Genomic DNA, 20,337 nt, shown 5'->3' on the forward strand with positions numbered 1-20,337 from the left:
GACACAGATTAGTTGTAGAAAAATGAATTCAGAAAGAAACTGGGTGGAAGAAATTTTCATCTAAAAGAATTTGAATTCCAAAGCGTGCAGAAATTTACGCGAAACGGCAAAAATGTCATCTGAATGGAAGATGGGTGAAGGTAGGGAATTGGTTTGGTTAGTAGTGCATGTTTCGGGCTTTGGTGGATGAGGTGGGGGCTTAGGGGGGAGGCGGTGTCATCATTGCAGGTGAAGCTCATGTGTTGAGCGAAAAGCAAACACAGAGCAAACGAGAAACAGGAGCAAATTTTGTGAAATGAAAATGGCCGCCAAAAATGTTGGCGACATTTGCAAAGTGTTAAATGCCATTTGGGTAAAGCCGCTCCAGTAGCCATCTCTTCTCTCTACCCCTCTTCTCTCCCAATTGGTACTCTGTCTCTTAGCTCTTCAGAGTGTGGGAGTTAGGCAGGAGCATCGGTTTGGTTTGGTTTGGTTTGGTTTTTTTTTTTGCGTTTTGTGTTTGCTGCTACGATTACAATGACGATTATGCTGATGATATGGAGGTTGCTGTTGCTCTTACTGGTTCTCGGTCCGTGTCCGGGTCCGGGTCCTCCCATTTGGGGCCTTGGTGAAGGCAGCTACGTGGCTGCCAGCCAATTAAAGGCAAACATTCCTGTATGGGTGACATATCCTGCCTGTTTCTCCCTTTCCTCCACTCTTTCCTCATTCCTGGCCGTTTATGCTGATTCTGTAGCTGCCCTTGGGCTGTCGTCAGCTGATTTATGGCCAACATTCGCATGCACAACGGCAGCAGCAGCATATACCGCCATGTCTGACTCTTGTCCTTTTCGTCCTTGTCGTCGTTGTCGTTGTCGTCGTCGTCGTCATCGTTCTCGTTGTCGTTGTCGGTTTTCGGTTTACAACTTTGCCAGGACGAATTATGTTATGCAAACGCACACATGGCCCTGTTATCCTGACTTCTGTTATTTGTTCAGCATTTTATGCACTCCAAGAGTCGCGTTGCCCAACCTTCTCCCCACCCTAGGTGACAAGGTCTACTTCCTGTTTCTCTTCCTGTGGCTCCAGATGCGGCTCCTTGCCGGCGTAATTGAAGTTCATAATTTTTTTATTAAACACACATCACCCCTAACACACACACACACAGCAAGACACAGTTACATTATGACTCCCTGTTTCTTGTTGGTTTTCTTTGTGCATTTTTATGCTTTTCTCTTCCTTCTCCACTTTCTCCACCTTCTCCCAGCTGGTGCGTGTTAATGTCTTGAGCATGGCCATTGAGAAGGCAGCGAAAGCATCGTTAAGTTGTCAATTGTCAGAATAAGATGCGCATCTCGGGAGCTCGGGAAAAAAAGGAAACGAGAAAATAAAAAAGCATTCTTTGCGTTGATAGTGAAAGTCTGAGGCTTATATGAATTTTACAATTTCCCCCCCATTTTTCTAGTCGTTTTTCGTCCTTTTTGTGGCCCACGTTTTTTAAGAGCTGGCAGTTAATAAACATGAAAAAACGCAACATCAATTATACTTTCCCATTTGCCATTGCCTCAAGGTTAAATGGGGCAAAAATCATTTTGGCTTTTGTACCGGGGCAAAAAGCTTATTTTCAAATTGTTGAAAGATCTGGAAATTTAACGTTTCTTTCTCTCTCTCACACACTAGCCACTTTTTATGCAAGACAAGTGTCTCTGTGAAGTTTTCCTTTAAATTTAATGGTCATTTTTATATATGATTGCCCCGCGATTTGTTTCCCTGTCTACCTGTTGGCCATGCTATAAAATTGCAAAGAAAATATGACCCCAACCTAGAGGGTGACAGAGACACAGAGTGGCAAAAAAAAAGACAACGACGACGACGACGACGATGACGATGAGAGAAAAAAAAAAACCTCATCATACCAAATGGCTGAAATCGGCAAAAAGCCGTTCCAGTGTCGACTACTCTTCTGTCCATTGCTTTTAACATTTATCATACGCAACGTGGGCCGTGTTCTCATGTCCATTGCTATGTCTGTCTGTTTGTCGTGTGTGTGTGTGTGGGTGTGTGTGTGCTAAGTGTGCACTTAAAAGCTGGACAAGGGGCAATGGGTGCCCCTTGGTGCGGTGAGAGAGAAGGTGTTGGTGGAGAGAAACATGGTAGACAGGCCAATTTTATGGTTTTTAAAGCAAATAAAATAATTTATTAGCATATGGGGAGAGAGAGAGAGAGTGAGATTTTTGTTTTTGGATGGAACGTGAGTTCGCATTTTGCAAAAAGATTATTAGAGATGGGGCATGGGGTGGCTGTGCTGATACCCTTCCCATATTAATGGCCATATGCACTAAGCAACTTTCCACTGATTCCAGGTTTAGTGTGCAGGGTAATTTACAGTCGTTACTTTAATTTGCAAGATTATCGCAAATTATATTTAGATATTTTTGATATACCATGTATTTACTACGAATTTTTGAGATTTTCTCAATGTGTTACCATCTTCTTTTTGCCGCTCTATGCATGTATGTGCTGTGTGTGTGTGTGTGTATGTGCATGTGGCAAAGTTTTGCTACGTGACTCTGGTGACCCTGGTGGGCATTTGAATGACACCCATCCGACCATATGTTGGGGCGTATCTGTGACAACATGTCAACGTTCCAAAGCAAAGATATAGAGAGATTGAACTGGTGAGAAGGGGAGAGAGAAATACAGAGGAAGAGCATGAGAGAAACCAAAAGCAAGTTGCAGCAAACTCTTTAATTGAGTTGGCAACAAAACTCGAACGTTTCGCCAAAATGTAAAAAAAAAAATTGAAAAATGTCAAAAAGAAAAACCTGAAAGAAGAGAAGAGAAGAGGTGTAGATACATACATATGTATGTGTACATGGGTGGAAGACGCATATGGAAGAGTGGGAGGATGCGGTGGCTATAAACGCAAGATGATTGCTTCAATAGGCAAACAAGTTGAAGTCAGTTTTGAGTAGGATGCGCGTTATCATCCCAACCAACAACCACAATCCATCCATCCATCCATCCATCCATCCCACCTCTCCTCCTTGTTGTCATTGCTTGGCATGAAGTTCGCCGGAAAGTATGCAAATAAAATTGTCAACGAGGCTGAGCGACTTTCAGAGTCTTTTGGCATTTTCTTTTTCTACTTAGCTCCTCAACTTGTCTTGTGCTTATCATGACCAGATTCCTGATGCTGACATTGTACCACCGATTTAACCCCCTTAAGTCACACACACACACACACACACACAGCTCTTTTTTACTCATCATCATCATATTCTTTTCAGGCTGATTGATGGAATGAGACATTTGATAGGTATTTATGTAAAAGTTAATCGCATGATATGCTGATAAAAATTGCAGAGCAGCAAAAGAAATTAAAAAAAAAAAAACCAAAAGGACATAGAAGACCGAAAAGCTAAAAGCAGGACAAAAATTGTTAACTTATGATGCGAAACTAAACTTTCTCCAGCAGTTCACTTTGAAATCAATCAAACGAAAAATTTCCTCATGCTCTTTCTCTCTTTTTATTTTTACATTGATTCAATTAATTACTTACGACTTGCTGATCTATGTATTTTAGAAAAAAATATTATTTCAAATTGGCATCAAGTAAAAGTTTGCGGATATTCGCATCAAAAGTTTTTCTCTTCTCTATTCTCTCTGTTCCCTGCTGATAAATCCCTGAATTCGCAATTCGTCTCCATTCCCTCTCTCTCACTCTCTCTCTCGTTGATGGCATAATGTCTTTTTCGGTTGGTCAGGAAATTTAACTCATTTGCATATAACCGTGTAATATATATTGTTGAACTCAACCTTTTCCAATCTCCCCACATTCCGCATGAGTTGAAGAGGTCTGTCGCCTAATGGGCTCTGGCAGCCAATCAAGCCTTGACATTTATCACAAAAAATCGAAAAAAGAACTCAACTAAACTGTGAGAAGGAAAACGAAAAACTAGTTCTAGCAAAACGTCACGGTCACCCAAGTTTATTCTCGCTCCCTCTCTCTCTAACTCTCTAACTCTCTGTGTGTGTCTGTGTGAATTTTCTTCGTTCATGCCATTTGAATGTCAAATGAGTTTTGTGCCAAGTTCAGCAATTTTACATTTTCAATTGGCTCTTTTTCATAATTTCCGTGTCATTTCTTGTGGTCATTTAATATTTTCTGGTTTTTTTTTTTTTGTTGCTTTAGAAGCCATTGATTAAAGCTTAGGACAGCAAGAACCATTTCGATAGATATTTTTGCTAGTAGCCTGGGCTACTTTATCACTGTCATCTAATGAACACCACAAAATGAGTTTCTCGACTAGTCGTTGCTGACAAACTGCTGCCAAATGGGCGTGTCTATAGCAGGACATAGTTACCAGTTAACAGTTGCCAGTTGCTGTGCCTGTTCCTGTTCCAGTTCATGTCGCCAGCACACACACACACTTCCAAAAAGAATGCGTTAGGAGATGGGGAGTGGAGGAGAAAGTATTGCCACGCCCATAACGCATGCGCAACAAGCTAATCAAGAGCTGAACTGAACTGTTCTGCAGAGAACTAAAAACTAAAATCATTCTTCAAACTCCCCTTCCCGTTCTCTTCCCCTTTTTTACTCCTGCAAACGAGTGGCCATCAAATGCAGTTGCAGGACTCCTCTCATTGTGTTCTGCCTGATTTTCAATTTCAGACGATAAATGGTTAAGGCCGGTTTCAAATTTCTCCCTCCTCCCACACAGACTATCTCGTTTATCATGAACGCATATTGCTGACCGCAGCATGCAGCGAAATTTATGCTTAGACCGGCTCATCCTGAATTCAACCACAATCGCTGGATAGCAAGCTGACTACTCGAAATGCATTTCAAAAGTTTCCAAGTGAAATGAAAATGCTTAGAGCATAGAGAGCATATTACATTGCTGTCTGATGCGCAAATAGATTAATCTGTGTGCAAAAGTGTTGCCTACTTATTTGGGGCGAGAGGTGGCAAAATCTGTTCAATCTGTGAGTTAAGGGTATTTGCTTAACGCTGTAAGTCTTGACGTTCTTTTCCGATTTTTCTTTTGTTTTCGCCTTTTTTTTCGATCCGCGGTGGTTGTGTGTATCGTTTTTGCTTTTCGCCTTGTTCACAAGAGCCTTTTTCTGCATTCCATGTTTCGGTCCATTGCCCGACGCTTCGCCTATGTCTATCCCCGTTCAGCATGTCATGTCAACGTTGTCATTGTTGTCAGTGTCATCACAGCAGCTGGAACTTTTCGAAGGGTGGGACAAGAAGAGAGATTGTCCTTCCGTCTTCCGTATCCCTGCCCCGATTCCCGACCTTCTATACAATGACTGCTGTTCCTGGCGGTGGCTTTGCGGTTGCCCAACGCAATCATCGTCGTTCTGCTTGTCATTAGACTTATGTCATTGTTCAGCCAAGTGCGCCGACGATGCCAACGACTACGTAGCTGCAACTATTGTGCCATATTTACTGCGTTTGGGCTTGCAACATGTGCAGCAGCAAGCCACGTTCATGGCCACGCCCATGCTCACTAACCGCCTACCCATCATGAATGGAATGAATGTGTATGTGTCGCTTTGCGTTGGCATTTTACGTGCGCGCATCTAAACTGACATTCCAATTATTCTTATCGCATCAAGAGAAGCAAACCAAACCAAACCCAACCAAACTCTGAACCCCTCAACTTGAAACCAAACGAAACCCATCCAAGCCAAAACGTAGATGTACCCATACCAATGTCTGTGGCAACGTCTTTTCCAGTCTCAACTAAGTCACTCAGTCAGAGTCAGCGACAGAGTCTGGATTCAGTGTCATAGCCAGAGCCAGACCCACAGCCAGAAAGAAGGAGAGTTCATTTCGCGGCATTTCTCTTTGACATTTCTCATATTTCTTTTGTGACCATAATGGCCGGACTCAGAACTATTTAACTCGCATCGTACCTGGCATCATGATGAAATGATGAAGAATGCGAACTCAAAAAGTGAAATATACTTTCTAAACTCGAACATAAACTTTAAGCCGAAAAGTCCTCCGAAATGCTCTTCGGGTTTCCATTGAGTAATTTAATATTGGATTTTTTATAAAATTTCTATTGATTGCTTTGTTTCATACACTGTCTCTTTGACTTTGCTCACTTTCTTTTCTTTTTGCACATCGCATATAAATACATATACATTTATGTATATACATATATATCTATATATATATCATTAAACTTACATCATTTGCCTTACAATCATCGGGCTGCCTTTTGATCTCCGCCGTTTGTCAGGGGCAATCCAAAACGATTTCTGGTCCTTCTGACTCATACTCTCATCCGCTCCCTTCTCTCCAACAATTCACGGCAATTGCTTCAAGCAAATTCAAAGTCAACTAAGCTGACTTTAATCAGGCCAACAATTTTTCGTTGGTTGACATTTTATTGATTGCTGGCAGTTAAGTTGCACATTAATTTTTGTCAAAAAGTCTGTAGGGTGAACCATTAAGCGAGCTACGAGAAATCATCAAAAAGCTCTGAGACAACCAAAGACAGAGAGAGAGAGAGAGAGTGAGAGTGGGGAAAGAGAGAGAGAAAGTATGTGCAGGGGAGTTCTTCTTAATTTGTTTTTCCAGTTTAATCAATGAATTGAAGTTATTAAATTTGCATATAAACGGATATTGCTTGGGAAATGTGGACAAACTGACAACATGATGATACAATTAATATCATCTTAAGGCTTTACCTCAAATTTAAGAATATTTTCGATTTGAAAGCAAAAATATTATGAAATTAAACTAATTTTAAAGCCAATATTCTTCGTACACCAACAAAACTCATTCGAAAGTGTTAGTTTGTCTATGTCTTGTTTCTTTCTTTACTTTCACCCAGCTGCCAATTTTATAAAGTCTTTAAAATGTAAATAACAGGCATTCCTTCCTGCAATTCGTCTATACCTGCAAGTTGCGGTATCTTCATTTGCTGTTACCCTTTGCTTGAGCTGGAGTACTTGGTCTATTTGTTGCTTTTGCCATTTATCGGACCTAGCCTAGCCCATTTTCGTGCCTAGCCGAAGCAGAGTGGGCCCCACCTACCCATCCACCTACCCTTCCACTGCAACATAGCATTGGCTGTTGAAAACTGGTATATAAATTCCTTAAATAACTACAGACAAGTTTCTGGTCATATAATATGGCGTTTATCATTTAATTAATTGCCTTTCAGGGCAATTTTCATTAAGTAATTTCCGCCTCCTGCTCTCGGCTTGTTTTTCTCTTGTTTTATTGTTTGAAATTCTGCTCTTTTGTATACTCTATACGAATGGGGTGTATACAACATTTTAGACTTCTTTGTCTTTGTACCTAGGATGTGTATAAATGGTACATATAAGTTAAATCATTGTATAGAGTGTAGAAATTGTGACAAAGTTATAGGTTAGCCTCTGGTGTTTCTTTTTTTTTTGCAGTTACATACAACAGCTGCGAACTCAGTTATATATATAAAACTGCTTATATTACATAAATATGTTGCTCCTGTTGTATGTGTATGCATTCGTTAGAGGTAGACAGGAGGTGCCGCCCGAGGAGTAGTAGAAGGAGCCCTGAGGGGTAAAATGGGAGTCATCTTTCGATCGGTTCCAAATTGCCACTCGTTGTAAAGTGGCAATTAACGCCACATGACGCTGTCGTTGCCTGTCAACAAATGGCCCAGGCTTGGCGTTACACACATAAACATACACTCACACACACACACACACCCACCCATACATACATACAATATGGCACTTACAACACTTGTTAAGTGCATTTTTAAATATATGTATAACTGAGAGGGAAGGGAAGTGCCATAAAAGTGCTGCTTGATTGCACTAATTTTTCAACTATTTCTTAAAATAGATGTCAAATACTTGTGCCACGCCCACATTCTTGCTTGTAACAGCTTTACAATGACTTTAATTGTGTTCTTTCTCTGTCTCACGGTTCCTCTTTCTCTTTACAGACTCTGCGGAGGGCGCTTCAAAGCGTTTCTTTACAGATTTTCTACAGGATCTGCCCACACCAGGCACTGGAGGACCCACATTCGATACAACAGTGGCCACAAATATAACGGGACTGGTGGGCAAAACGGTTAACCTTACATGTCGGGTCAAAAATCTGGGCAATCGCACGGTATGTAATTCCTTACATGACTTAGTTTTCATTTCTTCAAAATCAATTTTGAAGTGCTCCAAAAAAAGAAAACAAAAAAGCATCCAGTTAGGTATATGTTTAATGTTATGGTATATAAAATGAAAATAAAATAAATGTTCAAGTGGATGTTGAAGTAAAAGTAAAAGTTTCGTGCAGTGCAAAGTTGTCAAAAAGCGTTACGCTTGACAGGGCGGTGAGTGCGGCAACAGCTTGAGAGGGGAGTGGGGGAGGGCATCTGGACCGGCAGCTGTCGCCTGTCGTTTTCCTCTCTCATTGCTGCTGCCTTTCAGCTTTTTTCCCCTGGAAAAAAAAAAGGAAAAGTTGTAAGCCGGCTTCGGCCTGGACTTTGCCCGCTTTTCATTATGAAAATGCAGCAGCCACCAGTTGTTGCAGCTGTTAAACAATTAGCAAATTAAACTTTCAACTTTCAACTGGAATATCAGAATGTGAGTCTGAAAGAGAGAAACAGAGACAGAGAGCGACAGAGAACTAGAGCGAACAATGGAAAATTTTGTTATCGTTGTTTTTGGCTGGAAAATGTTTAGTTTCCTAGCAAGCGACCCACTGCTGGGTTGGTTCATCGCACTGCATCCTTATGAGGCGAAAAGCCCAACAAGTCACCAGCTACTCACCCACCCATCCACATACCCCTCACACACTCACACACACACACAAACACACATATACCGAAAAATTTACCCCCTCCAACAACTCGCCTCAAGTGTCGCGCGGCCATAAAACTTTCCAAATTTTTACGCTCTACTGGCTTATTAGGTGAGTGCTGCCGCTGCTGCCCAAAGTCCTTTCCACAAAACATTCTCCTTGCTCCTTGCTGTTGACAAGTGAGCAAGACCGAGAGCTAGAGCGAGAGAGAAAACAACTTTTTTTTGCCTCTCTTGCCGCTGCTTCCCGTTTTAATTTCAGTTTGACAAAGTGAATGAATGCGAATGCCATTCAACTTGAAACTTGAGTTCCGCCGCTCACAGTTTTCTGTTTAGTTGAGTTCATTACACGACATTCTTCAGAATCCCCGTGGACTCTCTCGCATCGAGATGCACGGCTCACAGAGGCAACAAACACGTTATGACTCTTTTGGGTAATTACATCAGCTGTATACTAACTTTCGATCTAATGCAAAGGCATCTTGTCTTCTCATCAGACGCCTTTTAATTGCTAAAACTTTAAAAGATTTTACAATGTGTTCTGAAAGTCCTGAATCTAGTTTACTAGAATATAAATTTATCTAATTTAGTTACCATCATCCAAAGTCAAATCAAAGGTGTTTAAATGTCTCATTTTGTGTGAATGTTGATGAGTTAACAACAAATGAACCTGTTTGCCATTATTAATCACGAGATTTGTTTACCTACTCGAGATGCCATTTATTATACCCACACACACACACACACACGCGCGCACCATAGATATATGTGTATGTGTAGTTATATATTACCCCGATCCTAATTACTCACAAGATGCTAGTTCATGAGTTACTTGCAATACATGACAGTGGCCAAGATACATATATGTGTGTGGAGAGAAACTGAAATTTGTCCCTTTACTGCATTTCTCTCTCTCTCACTGTCTCTCCTTACTGTGAATGTGTGTGTTCTCTCACATCATTCGTGTCTCAGTTTAATGGCGACAATTTTCCATGCGATTTGGCAATATTGAAATAAATTTTAATGCTAAATACACAACGAATCATCATGGCATTAAGTTGAAATCATTGCGACATGGAAAGACTTGAGGCAACAAAAAAACAATTTTGATTTTGCTTTTCTTTTTTAATACCCTTTTTTCCATCCTCTTCAAGTGCAAAGTATTTTAATGGAGGGTTAAAGATAACTATATGAATAAACTGAAAATAATTGAATTTCGATTTGTAAATTATCTTTCGTCTGATTTTATATGTGTAAGAAAAGTCATTGAGAAATTGTAGGGTATCTCTAAGTACAAATATGTTGCTAAAAGTAAAGGAGAAAAAAAAGGCAGATTTTTCAACCTATTCCAGCATGGATTACAATGAAATCGAAGCTTATTAATAAAGTCGCCGCACGCAGCTGGAGGTCTACGTGTGGCACTTAAATTGATGTCAAATATGAATGGTAAGATGGTTGGAATTGGCAGAATGAGAGAATGGGAGAATGCCAATGGCACCTGCCTAACTGAAGACGCATGTCATTTGTGGCTTTTGGCAGCACGAGCAGCAGCAGGAGCAGGAGCAGGAGCAGACCACAAAGCTAAGGTTGTACCTCCATTCGAATGGATGGAAAATTGAGATATTTTGGTAGATTGAGAGTGTGGATTTGGTCGGATGATGTTGAGGAATAGAGTCGGATTCGAGTCCATGCTCAGTTCATTAGTATGTAATTGCAGCTGTGTGTTTGTGTGTGAGTGTGAGTGTGTGTGCGCATCGATTTGCATCAATTGAATTGTCAATGCCCTGAGCAATGTCCAGAACTGAGCACAAAGAGTAGAAGACAAGGGAAACGGAGTTCAACTGCTATCTATGGAATGGAATGCATGTGGACGATTGGGTAACTGCAATTGAAATTGTTGCGGTTGATTTTACAAGTAAATTGTCACAGCCAGACGCCTCCATGGCGTCCCCCCCCCCCCCCCCCTCAGTTTTCCCCTCTTTTGGAATGGCAATTGAAAATGCAATTTGGCGTGTGAGCCGCTTCGCTTTCGTTCTCCTCGGTTTACTCGATTGTTCTTTGGTTTTTAACCCAGTCGGGTTATTTTCCCCCTTTTTTTTGGCTGCCCTTTTTGTTTTGTCAAACAATTCGAAATGGCAACCGCAGGACCCAGCCTTCCCCCCGACTTGCCCCGACCTTTTGTCCAACCCACTTTTTTTTTTTTTGCTTCCATTTCACAGACACAGGTATATTGGATGCGATTTCGATGATTTTCACGATCTCTCGTTTCATTTCGTCGCCTTTTGCGTCGGTGCCACAAAACAAAAAAAAAACAGAAAATAAGAAAAACGTTGCTTCACTTGCATCACCTAGTTTTCTTTCTTTGAGTGAAAAAATTTCAGCATTTTCGTTTGGCTTTCCCTGCTTCTTTTTTTTTGTTTTGTTTTTGGTTTGGTTTCGGTTTGTTTTCTGTTTTGCTCGAATGTCTGTTTGTTTGTTAGTTTTTGTTAGTTTTAAAGCCGCGGAGATGGCAGAGAGTTCGAGGTAGAAATTTGCGAAAAGTTGTAGCCTCTTTTGACGAGAAGTTAAAGAATGTCAACTGGCTTGCCCATCCTTTTTTTCCACTCGTTCTCTTTTTGGCTTGCATTTTTTTCTCTTGGCCAAAAAGGGAATTCTTAGTGCATTCATTAAATTAGTTTCAATGCAAAGGGAACGAGTAAGAGAATCTTTGGCTCATTACGCCCCACAGAAAAGCCGAAAAGAGAGAAAAAAAAAACGGAATAAAATCACTTACACAACCTGAAAGCAAATGGGCGTTATAGAGGGCGTGTCTGTTCTCAATGGTATAAAGACAATTTTCTTGTGTGTAAAGTTAAGTAGGAGGTATGTCCCTGTCACGCCCATCGTCAATTCAAGGCAATCAGAAATCTGAATAAATATTAAAATTGAGACCGAAAAGAAAATGGATGCGTGGTGAAGGGGGAAGCGAAAAAAGAATATGTATATATATATATAAGTATGTATATATGTATATGAAATAAGAATAAGGATACAAGAAGGATTTCATGTCATATTTTGCCTGTCGTATGTTGGTGGGGGCGAGGGGGAGGGAGGATATGGCAGCCCACTGTGCAAAAGCAAATCAATCAAACAAATGTTTAATATTTTGCGCTAGACGCTTCACAGGACGCGTGTTGACACACACAGACACACACACCTCAAAAAAAAACTGGAAGCCATGGCAGCAGCAGGCAGCACAATAACAACAATTGATGCCTGCCCCCCGAACTCATGTCCTTTGAGTCTTTCGGTAGGTGACGACCTACCATTGTATCAGCTGTCAATTTTTTTCAAAGCTGACATTGGCGCCAAGGGCAACGCCAATGACAATAGCCAGCTTTGGCTCTGTCTGCTTTCGTTAAGTCAACTGCAACAACAAATACTTGGAGGACTTTGGACCTTAACTACATAGTTAATCGGCTACACTAAAGAAGACCCTTACCTTGCTCCAGTGCAATTTAACAACCTGAAAGTAAAGCGAAATACATATATAGGGTTTCTTTGGTGAAACCTTCAGAGTTTCAGCCATAGAAGGAACTGGTCCTAATCCTGCATTCCTTGATTGCAATTAATGTTAAGCACTAGTAAAGCTTTTAGCTTTACACTCAATCTAAAGTCTCGACTGATTACCTCGTGATGGTGTGGCTCTTTCGTCTTTCCCAGGTGAAGATGACATTGGCTTAAAAATCTTATTTCATAGAAGACAAAGTGTATTGCCAAACTAGATCTACATACATACAAATTTAACTGATCTTGATGATTCTCAAATGATCTTCAATCCGCTCTATGAAGAAAGTGACTCTAAAGGATTTCCTCAGTAATTTCAATAAGGTTAACTACAACTTATAAGGGGTATCCATTGCTTGTGCTATATATTGGGCTGTATATGATGTATTTCGATATGGTGTGATGGTATGTTGCATCTATGTATATCATTTATATGCGAACATGGTGGCAACTCTAAGGAGAGCACACTTACACACACACACACGCACACACATACGACCACCTTTAGCATCGTTTATCTTCGTCAATGTGTTTTTTGATTTACGTGCTTGGTGATTGCTGCAGCACTCAAAGCCGGCATATCCACCCACCCACTGGACCCATCCACCCACTCCACCTACGGCTCATGCCACGTCCATATCGTGCCTCACTCCGTTTCCCATTTGACTTTCCGTTTTCGCTTACCTATGGCAACCCTATGTCAACTAATGTGCCAGGTCAAAGGCATTTAAATACAATTTCCTTTAGCGTCACCAGTTTAGCTCTCACTCTTTCTCTCCTGCTTGCTCTCTGTCGCACTCTTTGTTGGTTTGAAAGCAACAAAAATTGTGTTACGTGCCGTGTATCCACGTTTCAAGCACGTGGTTTGAGGGGCTGCTCGTTGCATGGGGGGGAGGAAGGAGTCCTGGAATTGCTTATTATTATTTCATCTTCCACTTGTTGTTGTTGTTATTGTTGTTGTTTTTGTTGTTATTTTACGTAGGCAATTTCATTCAATTTCGTTTACGAATTTTTCGCGCCGTCGGCAATTGAAGGGCAAGCAAACAACAACTGCGATAACATCCAGCCAGACCCTACCCCAACTTCCCCCCATGACCCCCTCAACCCCAAAAACTTAAGCCCAAAACCGAAAACCAACCCCAACCCCCATCCCAATCCTGCTTCCCTCCTCTCTTCCTATCATCATCTTCAACTTCAACTTGAACTCACCTTGCTCGTTAGCATTTGGACATTTGCGGTTTACAATAAACCCAAAGCTGTTGTCCTCGAACGTGTCCTGTGAGTGTCATTAGCAAAACGTTGCCAAATCAAACAATTTCGGTGGCAATAAATTATAAGCGGCGGCGGTGGTGGCGACGATGCCGGAAGCCAATGGGGTGATGCCTGTGGTTAAAGGAACTACATGTTCGTGGTGGGGGTGGGGATGGGGAAGGGAAGAATCCTGTGTAACAGCCTCCATTGATGGCCTTCTTATGTTAATTTCCACAAACAAACTCTTTTCTTTCCGCTGCTGTTGCTTTGTTTTATGGCCTTGCCGCAGGGACAAAATATGATCACAAAACATCATAACAGACGGAATATATACCCACCTATATATTTATATACATATGAATATAATATGTACCATAGAAAATGTATAAAAAAAACCCCAAAAAAATGTTCATATGTTTCGTTTGTCTTCTGCTGGCTTTCCATTCAAAATCCACATTCGTTTGCATTGATAAATTATTCTAAATGCAAAAACGATGCGTATTTTTATATATACACACGTACATATCTATATGTATGTATATCAAGTTCTATATAAAAAAAATATATATGAATAAGTACGTATACATATATATCCATTGGATGCTATGTGAGTGTCATGGTGAATGAGGTTTTTGATGTGACACTATGTCAGTGGCGGGTAGACAAATATTTAATACAAATCTTGAATAACAAAGGTTAAAGGCTTAATATTTTATTCATCAAGCATATTAAATGTGCTCACAACGACAAGGTTTATCGTATCAAGTATTACCTATAATATTTTGTTATATAAAATATATTGTAAAACAAAATCATCTTTAGTTTCATATTGAAATTTTAAGATGTGCTCAGACTTTTGCAAACTTGAATGATTTAATCGTGTTTAGCTCCCTTTTTTGAGACTACGCCTCTGCATATATATCTATATATATATATCTGTGCAAGTTCCACGCTCTCAGGCATTGACCATGAGCATGAGTGGCACTTATCTTGTCTCCTTTTTGACGGTTCTTTCTACCTATCTTCCACCCACCTGCAGCCTTTTGTTTCATTTTTGCATATTTATTGCTTTTCAACACACACACACCCACACGCTCTCTCACTCAGACCCACACACACATTCAGAGACATTATGTGAATATTTCCATCATCCTTTTTTCTATTCACATTTTATTCATCTCAATTTCGCATTCAATATGAACAGTTTGTTGCTTTTTCTCTCTCTCTGAAGATCGATTCGAATAGCAAATGATTTATCGATTACATCTCAACTGTTGGCTCAGTCATATAGAATTTTGGCAAACGGATGGGCCAATTTGAACTTGGAACCGATTCCCAACCAATTGTAGCTTCAAAATGCGACCTTCTTGTCTTGGGGTGGGGGGAGCGATGATGAGTGTCTCTTGGCTTTGTTTCCTCTCCTTCACTTCCTTCACTGTTTGCATCTTATTTATTGCTTTATTAAGCAACAGCAATGGCAACAACAACCGACGAACCACAGGCAACACATTATGAAGGAGAAGGAGAATCATACGGATAACCTCCTTATATTGCCTTTCCATTTCTTTTTTACCCGACTTTAGCAAAGCAAACAATGGCCAAACGGACTTCACACAAACACACACACACACACACACACACATGGACAGGAATTTTAACGCCTTCAATCAAAAACGCTCAAGCATGAATGGTCACGCCCACCTCCCAGTCATCCAGCCATCCAGACATCCAGCCATCCCATCCATTCCACTAACTCACAATTCTGGCATGTGACTAGTTTTTATGGCTTAGGTGTGTGTGTGTGTCTGTGTGTGTGTGTGTGTGTGTGTGGAGGGGAGGTGTGGCCAACCCTTTTCTAATTTACTTACACTCGAAGAGTTTTCAAACGTGAACCCAAAACCGAAACCGAAACTTCTGCTTCATTAGTGGCTAAGGCCCCAATGGCAAGTGAGCGGAATGCCAGGAAGACAGGAAGAGAGAGAGAGAGAGAAAGAGAAAACAAGAAGTAAGTGAGCAATAGAACACAAGGACACAAAGATAGACAAACATACTTACATACATATATACATATGTCTGGGTCTAAGGCAAACAAAAACTAACCAACCATCATCAAATGAAGAAGATTAAACCAATTTTTTCTCCTTCCGCTCCAACCACCTCGGATTTTGCATTCTTAAAGTTGAGAAATCTGGCCATTTATATACATACCTACCGACTATATGTTTTAAGCGAAAAGAGCTGAATCAATTATTCAACCGAATTAGGCCAAGAAATGTTCTCTCAAAATCAACGTCAATGTCAACGCGACTCATTCTCATTCTCCTTTCTTGGGTCCCATTCTCAGTCTCAGTCCCCCAATCCCCCCATCCCCATCATCAGCAGCAGCAGCAGCAACAATTTTAATTGTGAATAAATATTAAGTCAGAGCCAATTTCCAACTGAAAATGAAAATGTCAAAGAACATTTGTTGTTGTTATTGTTGCTGTTGTTCTTGTATTTGGGATGTGAGCCGCTGACGCTAATGTAGGCGTGGCAGCGCAATTATGTTGCCAACAACTGTTATTCCAAAATGGCATAAATCATGAATTACACGAGCTTGTCAGCGACAGTTGTTATACTTGCTCCTCCTGTTCCTGCCTCCAGCCTCGGGAACCTACCCAAAAATTGTATAAACATAAATTGTTGCCGTCATCATCATCGTCATAGTCGTTTGAAACTAAAAACCCAAACGACGACCGCAAAAAGTGAAAGACGAAAAAAAAAAAAAACAAATATATATACTTATATAGAGGAAAAACTGTCATAAAAGTTGTTGCATTCCAACAGGCTTACTCACTCACCCTCTCCCCACTCTTTCTGACTCAGGTTAGTCCTGTCTCTGACATGGTATCCCTCAAGCTCATATGACAAGTTTGGAGGCGGTGGCGAAGAAGGTTTTGTGTTTTTTTTTGGGTTACTAAAATTCCTTGACTCCGTGCAGGTGATTTCCGTTTGTCGCCAATGGCAATTTTCCTGCCAACTCAGACAACATTTCAGTGCGCTTTCGCGTCTTTTGTATAAACTTTGTCAATGCCCACCCACCAACTGGCTGCTCGACTCCCCTCCTTCTCACCCTCTCGTTCTCCCTGCCGTTTAATGTCATGTTGGCTAATCCAAGCTCGGACTTGGACCGTTTGGCATAAAATGTTAAGCGAAACACGTCTCCATCTACTACCCCACACCCCACACACCCACACAAGGTCGGTCAGGTCTCCAGCTCCGATTCTCGTTGTCATTCCGTTGGAGTTGTCGTCGTCTCCTTGCTGTGCTTACACTTGATAGGCTTCACGTGAAACGTGTACGTATCCCCAGTCTCAGTCCCTTCAACATCGCTCGACAATTGCCAAGTAGAACTTTGTCAAGAACAACATACCAGAAGCTGGAGCTGGAGCTGAAGCTGAAGCTGAAGCAGGAGCAGGAACATGAACAGCAGCAGCATGTTAAGCTAGTGGTGGTTACCCCCTACTCTCTCCTGTGTCTTCATTCCTCTACCTACCTATGCCACCTCCCGTTGTTTCACCATCAAGCAAACAAAAGAAAGTCGCTGGAAAAAACATTAGAGGCGAAAGTTTGCTTTTAACGAAGCGTTCAAGTGGAATAAGTGGAACAAATGCCAGCAGGCAAGACAGAGACAGAGTAAGAGAGAGAGAGAGAGAGATAGAATCTAAGACAGAAACAGATACATAGAGACACAGAGGAAGAGTATGGAGAGTGAAAGAAAAAACTGCCTCTTCGATATAATCAGCCAACATCGTCAGCCGGCCGAAGCCGAGGCCGAGGCCCAGGAACGAACAAAGGTGGGACCCAGCTGAGCCTTTAAGAGCTATAAGAGCTGAGGACAACAAAAACATGGCAGTGCAACATAGAAATTGTCATAGCCCGACACCCACCCGATGGAGGGGTTGGGGGGGTGGGTTGCCTTTGCTTTACTCCTTACAAAATGATTGTAAAATAATTGAACAACGTCCAGGATAAAAGAACAAGCTAAATACTTATAGGTAGCCCTTCCGCTCCCCCTCCACCCAACAAGTCAATGGGTTTCATAGACAACTTCAACATTAAAGCTAAAATTTCCCATACCAAATACTAAAATAGGTTAACGAAAATATAAAGAACTTACCAAGAAGATGGAGACTTTTCTTTTCATAACTTCTCATATTCAAATTACGGTTCTCCCCCTCCCGCTGCCATAGCTCATCATTATAAATCCGCTTTTGTTCAGTAAGGATGTGTTTTTTTTTTCTTTTCTTTTCTTTGAGGTTCACATGCAAATTTCTAGTCGGCCTTATTCCTGTTTCTCCTGCTAAACTAATGAGCAAATGTGTTTCCAGCAAATTGAGCCTGCTGTTGCCTAAGCAGTCGGCCTAGCACCCTGCCCCTCTGCCACCTACTCCACCAAGCTATATTTATATTGAGGGAGGGAGAGAGGGAGAAACCAACTTCGAAGACATTTATTGACCAAATTAAAAGAGCAAACAAAAGCTTTGTCATGCTCCTGCTTCTGGCTGATCTCTTAAACTTGACCGACTTTTGAGGAGGGCGTAGGCATAAATCATTATAAAGAAATAGCCCAACCACAGAAGGTGCGGGAGGGAAGCAGGAATGACATTTACGTCAACTAAAAGTCCGAATAATGAAAAACTTTTCACACAAAAACCAAAGAGAAAAAGCACGAGAACAAAAGTGAAAGAAAGGCAGACCAGGCCATACACATATAAACCAATCAATTTGCAAAAATCAAGTGAAAAAAAGTAAGAAACCTCTATCAAACAATTTTGAAAATTTTCGTAAATTTTTGTTTTTTGTATTGTCCACACACACACACACACACACACACACACAAACACACACACACGTACATAAATTACAAGTTTTGCAGTGCTCGAAGTTCGCGTTTGAGTTGAAGTCAGAGTCAGAGTCGAAGTTCGACAAAAAGGAAACTTTTAATCTTAAATCAAAAGCAAAAAAGTAAAAGAAAAAATAAAAATAAAAAGACGACAAATGCTCACAAGCAATTTCTTGTGCTTAGCAAATATTTACCCAATAAATTCCATTAAAACTAACAATTGGTTTACTTTTTGGCTTAAACGGCAGCCCCACTCGATGGTGGTAGGGGGTAGGCATGGAGGGTGGTGGGTGGTGAGGGGGAGGAATGGATAGGAGGAGAGTTGACTATGTAGTTTTACTGTTGCGGTGACAAGAAAGCAAACCACAACAGCGGCAAAAGTGAACAGCAGCGAAAGCAATGAAGAAAAGGATGATGAGAAGGCGGAGGAGGAGGAGGAGACCATGACCAGCATGATCCACTCCTGACCATTCTACCCACTTTTACTAAGGAAATGAAGAATGAGGGAATAAGAAAAACAACAATACACCAGAGTCATGGAAGAAGGGGAGATGGAGACTGACTGTTTGGGTGGTGGGATAGAGACTGAAATCGTGGCCAGTCGCCACAGTTGGCCATGTTGGCCATGTTGGCCATGCGTAGGTGTCGTTGTAAGTGCCGGAAGTGGCTTTTGTCCACAGTTTGGTAAGGCGATGCGCGACATGCATAAAACAAAGCTCTGGCCAACACTCAAACCTCCTCCCCCACCATGGGAATGAGAGAGACTCCAAGAAAGAATATGAAAATAAATAAACTCTTCCTAAAACCGCAGGAGATGTGGCACTTCTCAGGGCAGCCAAGGGAGAGAGAGAGAGAGAATCTTGTGGAATTGGTTTGGCTTGCCCTGACTTTGCCTTGGTTATTATTTCAGTTTCTTTTTTCTTTCGTATTGCAAATTGCTTAGATTATTGGACAGTCGGAAGTCCATTGGTCTTTAACATGAAATTCTATTCTCTCACATTGCCTAGAAAGATTTTGCAGTTCCTTAAAGTTTGTAGGAGAGTAGTGTGTGTGATGTGCGTGAAAGTGTTTTGAAAATTACATGAAGGAGAGAGGAATTTCGGATGGTAATTGGGCTGCTGCAGCCGCTTCATTTCCCTTGTCAATAAAGAATAATGAAAATCGCATTACATGGGCAAACTAAAACGGGGACAAACGCGCAGCGATAAACTTGCTTTTGGCCAAAAGGGATTTCTGGTTACGTTTCTTTCCTTATATTCTTTTTCACCCGTTCCTCTGTCGATACACGCACACACATACACACAGACAACAGCCGCAGGAGCAGCAACCTCGCCCAGATGATTGGCCTGGCTTGGATTGGCGGTGGCAAAGAAATCGCTGGGGTTTGATAGAATGGGCCGCGGGTTGGTGCAGGGCCGGAGCATTGGGTGATCGGATGGGGGAGGGGGGAGGGGGGACCACGACCACTGGCATGGCGGACTGTTGCGGCATGTGCTTCATGTGTCCCCAAAGCCACGCTGACAAGTTTTGGCATTTTTTTTTTTTTTTTTACTCTGCTCTTGTTTGCTCTGCGTGTTTTTTTTTCGTTTTTTTTCCGTTCTTGTTTTCTTTTTCGTTAGCTCTGACGACACTTTGTTTCTGTTTCTTCATGTTATTCACTTTCTTTTTTATTTTCTTTTGGTTTCTTCAGTTCGTTTTTTCTTTTTGGAAAAACTTTGCCACGCTGCGTGAAACTTTTTAGTTGGTTTATATTGCACAGAGCACCAACAGACACGACGTGGCTGGGGGAGAGAGGGAGTGTGGAGGGGATAAAGTTGTGGGAGTAGAAGATAGAAACGAGTGCAAATTATGAAATGTCCTTG

At 41.3% G+C, this 20,337-nt stretch overlaps 1 protein-coding gene across 1 annotated transcript in view; it reads left to right on the forward strand.

Moving 5' to 3' along the window:
* Positions 1-20,337, forward strand: part of LOC6638049 (zwei Ig domain protein zig-8) — a 119,053-nt gene that overhangs the window by 81,069 nt on the left and 17,647 nt on the right. The window contains exon 5 of the mRNA XM_047011299.1: positions 7,941-8,110. Coding sequence (XP_046867255.1) covers positions 7,941-8,110 — 170 coding nt within the window. The remainder of the gene's footprint in view (positions 1-7,940; positions 8,111-20,337) is intronic.

The sequence above is a fragment of the Drosophila willistoni genome (assembly GCF_018902025.1).
Source record: "Drosophila willistoni isolate 14030-0811.24 chromosome XL unlocalized genomic scaffold, UCI_dwil_1.1 Seg141, whole genome shotgun sequence".
Taxonomy (NCBI): Eukaryota; Metazoa; Arthropoda; class Insecta; order Diptera; family Drosophilidae; genus Drosophila; species Drosophila willistoni.